The 6,611-nt window shown below is 37.5% G+C and overlaps 1 protein-coding gene across 3 annotated transcripts in view; it reads right to left on the bottom strand.

The window, feature by feature from the left end:
- Nucleotides 1-818: 818 nt before the first annotated feature.
- LOC106870761 (uncharacterized) overlaps nt 819-6,611 on the bottom strand; it is a 7,840-nt gene continuing 2,047 nt past the window's right edge. For 2 of the 3 annotated variants that reach the window (XM_089342356.1, XM_089342357.1), the window contains exons 2-6: nt 6,479-6,611; nt 4,793-4,832; nt 3,799-3,850; nt 1,934-2,075; nt 819-1,661 (exon numbers count right to left, since the gene is read on the bottom strand). The exon at nt 6,479-6,611 is cut by the window's right edge. In XM_089342356.1, the coding sequence (XP_089198482.1) occupies nt 1,656-1,661; nt 1,934-2,075; nt 3,799-3,850; nt 4,793-4,832; nt 6,479-6,598 (360 nt within the window). In that variant the 5' untranslated portion in view covers nt 6,599-6,611 and the 3' untranslated portion in view covers nt 819-1,655. The remainder of the gene's footprint in view (nt 1,662-1,933; nt 2,076-3,798; nt 3,851-4,792; nt 4,833-6,478) is intronic. The other variant, XM_089342358.1, reaches the window with a different exon arrangement.

Raw genomic sequence — 6,611 nt, 5'->3', positions numbered from 1 at the left:
GCGATAGACTGCGGCCATGCTGCAGCACCACCATGAAGAATTTTTAGTCCAAGAAATCGACCTCAGCACTTATTTGATTTAAAGCCTTGTTCTTATTCTATCGGTCTCTTTTACTGAACCGCTATGTTACGGGGACATAAGCACACCAACACTGCTTGTCAAGTGGTAGCGTAGAGGGACACACACACGCACACACACACACATGCACACACACACACACGCACACACACACTCACACAAGCATACTCATATAAAGTTGACCTCGGCGGAATTTGAACTCAGAATGTAAAGACGAGCGAAATGCCGCTAAGCATTTCGCCCGGCGTGCTAACGATTCTGCCAGCTCACCGCCGTAATAATAATAATAATAATAATAATAATAATAATAATAATAATAATAATAATAATAGCCCTTTCTATTATAGGCACGAGGCCAAAAGGTGATCCAGTGATATGAACAAGCATTGCAAGTGCATCATGCTTACATGTACTAACTTCGTAAATTAGATTCACTTCTGATCATCTCCTCTTAAATATCTTAATCATTATAAAATAAATTCCATTGATTGAATTGCTGATCTTTAACTCGCCTCTTATGTTAATGTAGGGACAGATATTTAGAAAATAAACATGGCCATAGCAATATTACCAGGACTGAAACATTTACAAAAATTCTTGCATAAAAAAAAAAAAATCTTTGCTAAATCTCACAATGTTATGAAATTCTCATTAGATTGTTAATTTCACACAGTTTTACTATTGCTAAAAATACGCCGATAGTGTTGCAATTGTTTGTGAGATGAAATAAAGGTAGACCGTTTTTTAAAAAAAAATGATATTTAATTTTAAATACACTCAACATTTCTCAGTCGGACTTCTCAATATTATTAAGAATTGTATAAAAAATAATGTTCAAATATTTTGTGTATGTAGAAATATATAACCAGCTTATTCCAGATAAATTTTAAAAAAATCTTATGTGGACCTCCCACCTCCTACCAAGGGTCATTATGGACCCCGGATGAGAATCACTTATTTAAATAATGAGAAAAAGTTTCTCAAATGTAACAACACTCATTAAATAATGTAAGATATATATATCAGGATTGGAACCTGTATACAGAGGAAGGAGGCACAATCTGACGATGTAACCTTCCCACATGACTACCAAAGCAGCAAAACCAATTTTGGTAAATTTATGCCAACAGACTGCTATATTTTGTCTTGTTTTCTATATTTTGCCATCAGTAACAATTATAGCAAACTCATGGTCGTCCAGCCTGCTGGCCTTCGGCATTTGGTCTCCCATCCGTAATACGGTCGCATCAGACGCATGGCAGTTTTTTTGTTACAGTTAAAAATATAAAAGATGCGTCTTATAAAGCAGCAAATATGGTCAATTGGTATCTGTAATGTTTGGTGTAAAACTTTAAAGTTTCCTTTTTGAGATTCTTATATTTTCTTTGAGAAAGTTTTTAAAATAATTGAATTGTACAGTGTTGCGAAATGAAGTCCTGTCTTCAGAATGGTTGTTTTTCATTCTTGGAAAGTAGCGATATTCTTCGAGTATCAGTCATAAAGTCGATAGTCCGCGTATGTTATGTTTATTCACGGTAAGTACCACAGCATCCAAATAAAAGTCAGTTCCGGAAGATTTATATCTGACAAAAAAAAAAAAAAAAAATAATAATAATAATAATAATAATAATAATAATAATAATAATAATAAACAGGTGATCAAAACTAGAAAAGGGGAAAGTTTTTGGAAAGCCACGACGGGTTTCCTTCAGTTTCCGCCGAACAAATCCACTTACAAGGCCACGGTAGGCCGAAGGCTATGGCGGGATTGAACCGAAGACCATTTGGTTGGGAAGTAGGCCTCTTACCACAGAGCCATGTCCATCTAAACTATTTTAGAATTTCAAAATCTTACCGCGCTTGTCACTATATGTTCTGTCGAGTTGAAAATAGACTGGGAGCGCAAAGTTGCATTCCTCTGAGCTTCTAGATACATTCTTTCTACCATGTCTGGTGGCGGCAGTGGCCTAGGTTTCGGTCGATCTCTTACTTTGTAGCTGAAACGAGAATATTTCCGCATTAGGAGCACTCAGCAGTTATTCCGGGGAATTAAAAACGTGGAACCGATTCAAATATGTTTGAGAGACATTTGAATCCTTAAGAAGGATGTTTACCATTTTTCACCCATGGATTCATTTGATTATCATTTTGCTTTTGTGGAATACAAAACCGTTCAACGATTGAAAATTCCAGTTTTATTTTTATACAGTTGATTGTTATTGGAGCTGGCAGAATCGTTAGCACGCGGGGCAAAATGTTCAGCGGCATTTTGTCCGTCTTCACGTTCTGAGTTCGAATTCCGCCAGGGGCGGCATTGCCTTTCAGCCTTTCGGATCGATAAAATAAGTACCAATCCCCACCGTCCCCGAAATTGCTGATGTTGTACCAAAATTTGAAATCCTTATATACTAAGAAGGCGGCGAATATCCTTAGGACTCCGGGCCAAATGCTTAGCAGCACTTCATCCTTTCGGGATCGATAAAATAAGTATTAGCTCATCGACTTACTCCCTTCCCCGAAATTGCTGGCCTTGTGCCAAAATATGAAACCAATCTTGGAGAGCCCTGAGAAGGCGGCGAACTAGCAGGATCGTCGACAAAAGAGCTTAGCGGCGTTTCGTCCCTCTTTACGCCCTAAGTTCAAATTCTACCGAGACTGACTTTGTCCTTCATGGTTTCGGGGCCGATAAAATATCGACGGAGCACTGGGGTCGATGTAATCGATTTGCTCCTCCCCTAGAATAGCTGATCTTTTGTTCAAAATTAGAAAGAATATTCGATTATTGATAAATGTATCTGTAAAAATTTGCGCCATGTGACATAAGATGATGTTGCCGTTAAGGGGTGCACCCCCACCCCCCACATCTCCAAAACGTCTAAATTTGAAGATTCAATATGTATAATAAACAGCAATAAACGGACGAAGAAAATCTGAAGATCCAGGTAATACAATAATATAACAATTGCTTCAAATTTTGGTAAATGGCCAGAAATTGATAAATATCATAGACAAGAAAGTAAATTCCGAACGCAATAAAGCGGTAAGGACAACAGAAAAAAATTGGGTATTTAGCCTTATAAGACGGGTAAAAAAGTTACCAGACGGCGGCTACGGGAGTCGAACCTGTATCCCTTAGATACTGGATGAGTGTTCTATCACTAAACTATCTATTTAAGTGACATCCGATTTTTTAAAAAGTAATTCTATACAATCATAAAGGTTAACACAAAATACTTATCGGTTTATGTCAATATTTGTAGTTTTATTTCTATTTTTCAGACCCAAATAACTGATGATGAATGGGGAAGAACGGATGTTTGTGGTAGCATGAAAGATAAAGGGATAGATATACGAAGAACTGAAGTGGTTCGAGAAGTATCTGAACAGGATCCGCGATTATCAACTCGTAGGGTAATTAACATGGTAGAAATTTCACGTACACCAATCCACAGAATCGTACCAAGTGACCGGAAACAAAAATGCTTATCGCATTCAAATGTTTCACAACTTACAAGAATAGGATTATCTCCAAAGATCAGTGATGTGCGCTGAGCTTATTGATCAAATTGAGAGTGTTGATTTAATCAACAAAATTCTGTTCAGTGATGAAGTGACCTTTCGCACATGTGGAAAGGTTAATCGTCCTAATTATCGCATTTGGGAAAATGAAAAACCAGCCTCACTAAAACAAGTGAAAGAATAAAAGAAGGAGTTTCTTACCAGGTGTATATGATGACGGCTATCATTGGCACAAGTATACATGGCATGAGGACTGCAATGGAATCGATAACATTTCTTATTTCCGTCAGAACTGGAAGATTTTTATATCAGTATCAAACAGGAATTTATAGTAAACAGACAAATGGTTTAAAACAGAACCTCGGACCGTGTTTGATGGCATATATGATGAAGAGAAATAATAACAAAGAGTTGCCAGTGGCACATGAACAAAACAGGCAATTACAGGTGTATGAAATACCAGACTGCATAAGTCTTTGATTTATCAAAATTAACTTCACTGCAAGATGATGTGTCACAATTACCAAATGTCAGTGGAGACCAGTTCCATATGAGAAAGGAAAAGAATCTCAAGAATCAACAGTTTTCCGTAGTTGATATGAAGAAAAAGGACAATTTTATTCTCTGGCGATAGAGGACAGTCGTGGACACGTGCTTATATGTGTGTGTGTGTGTGTGTGTGTGTGTGTGTGTGTGTGTGTGTGTGTACGCTTGTCTTGATATCACGTGATGGCTGTAAACGATCATCACCGCCATACAAATGATGTTGTTCGTTTTAGATCTTCTGTGGAAAATGTTAACTGGCTCTGGGGAAAAACTGCCTTCCTTGGAAAAAGGGTGAAGATTAGCGACAGTAAGAGCATGCGGCCGTAGGAAATCTGCCACAATAAATTCCCTCTGACCCATGCAAGCATGAAAAAGTGGACTGTTAATGAAGAAGAAGAAGAAGAAGAAGAAGAAGAAGAAGAAGAAGAAGAAGAAATAATAACGAGTAAGATAGACAGTGATGCAGTAGTAGTGTTTAGACAATAAGAAAACATTAGTATTTATCGGACAAAGAGGGGAAGGGAGAGAGAGAGAGAGAGAGAGAGAGAGAGAGAGAGAGAGAGAGAGAGAGAGAGAGAGAGAGAGAGAAAGATGCCGAAAGAAGATGAAAGCCAAGTAGAAGAAATGAATCAAGCAAAAACATACAAACCTGAAATAAGCAATATTTCGTTCTTGGATCTTCTTTCCTTCTGGATAAAAGTAATGATATTTCAGTTTTGGTGGTACTTTTGTTTGAAAAGTCTACAAGAGAAAAGAATGCATCTTTTCCCTTGTGATTCGTTAATTTCAATTTCAAATACCTAATCCCGACCATTATGAAGAAAGAAGTTCATTTTGCCAACAATAAACACACGCACTAGTTCTGTTTCACTTCCTTATTTATTTGCTAATTGGTTAGGGTAAAGGGAAAAGACCCCTTTCGGTCATGAATGACCATGGGATTGCACCTATAATATTCCCCTCTGAGGCACAAGTCCAGGAAAGCTTGTTTATGGAAGACCATGTATACCAGTCTCTCCTCTCCATGCCACCAGTGTTATCCAAGGGAAAGGCAAAGGGGCCGATACAGCTTGGCACCTGTGACATCACAACTCATGTCTACAGCTGAGTGAACTGGAACAACGTGAAATAAAGTGTCTTGCTCAAGAATACAGCACACAGCCTGGTCCAGAAATCGAACTCACTACTTCATGATTGTTAGCCCGGTGCTCTAACCACTGAGTCCATGTGCCTATTTAACCAATTAGCAAATCGATTGTTTGATTAATCATTCAGTCAATCTATCAATAACAATAGCGACAGAAGCGGCATTGATACCAAAAGGTAACAGTTATCTCCACTTTAAAGTGGATGTTGTGTTAGAACACAAAATACTGAGAACTTTCGATTGGAATTATGGTGCATACACGCACTCTTGTTTATATCACTAGCAGGAGGCAATCACCACCACCGCCCAAGGTGCCGCACAGTAGGACTGAACCCAACAAAATGATTTTAATCGAATTAAATTTCAGATTTGTCTCCATTTTCTTTCTTGTCCATAATTAATCATTAAGATAAAGAATGTTTTATCTCCCCACTACGAATGTAATTATACTAATAAAAATTTCTTGAATCTCTACATTATATATGTTAGTGCCACACACACACACACACACACACACACACACACACACACACACACACACACACACACACAAACATTAAATGTTTGTTTTCACTTAATACTTTACAGTAGAGTACATATTTATTCAACGACTAGTGGGCTGAAACCAAATTACTAAATACGAAATTTAATAATATTGTAAAATTCGAATTCCTTCCGGGCATTCTTACTGACCAGACTCCACAACTATATTCTTCATAGCAAGTTGTTTCGCTTTTAATTGTATTTATTTAGCACAAATTTAACTATACGTAGTCTATACTAATTAACTACTTATAACCAGAGCACCTGCCCCTCCCAGCAAATATCCGTATCCACCCCCGCTACCATTTCAACGATGGCAACTCAGGTTTTGAATACAACTCTGTGGTGCTGCCCTTCTCATGATACGTACATATATTGTTTAATAGTTTATCGGGATCTGGTGTATTAAAAGGAAGGTTTTAGCTAGAAGGACCGCTTAAGGTCCTTTTTAAAGTCCACAAGCAAAATAATAAATTGGGAGTCTATGGTAGTATTTCGGGGGGCCGGTTTCCAATCATATTCAATAATAGTATTAAAAGTCTAATACAAAATCCATCTCCTACTGTTAATTAATGCAATATATATATATATATATATATATATATATATATATATATATATGAGAAAAGGCAAACGATTACCTACCCCATTGTTTTCTGTATCCGTGGTGTTTGTCGTGGTGTTTGTAAATTGAGCAAGAACCGCACAATTGAGGACTGCTATCAAAATGGCGAAACTTCGAAAATAAACTGGAAATGGCATCATGGTGGCCCCGTCT

Source organism: Octopus bimaculoides, chromosome 25 (assembly GCF_046866305.1).
Source record: "Octopus bimaculoides isolate indiv1 chromosome 25, ASM4686630v1, whole genome shotgun sequence".
Taxonomy (NCBI): domain Eukaryota; kingdom Metazoa; phylum Mollusca; class Cephalopoda; order Octopoda; family Octopodidae; genus Octopus; species Octopus bimaculoides.
This window is presented reverse-complemented; position numbering and strand designations above follow the sequence as displayed.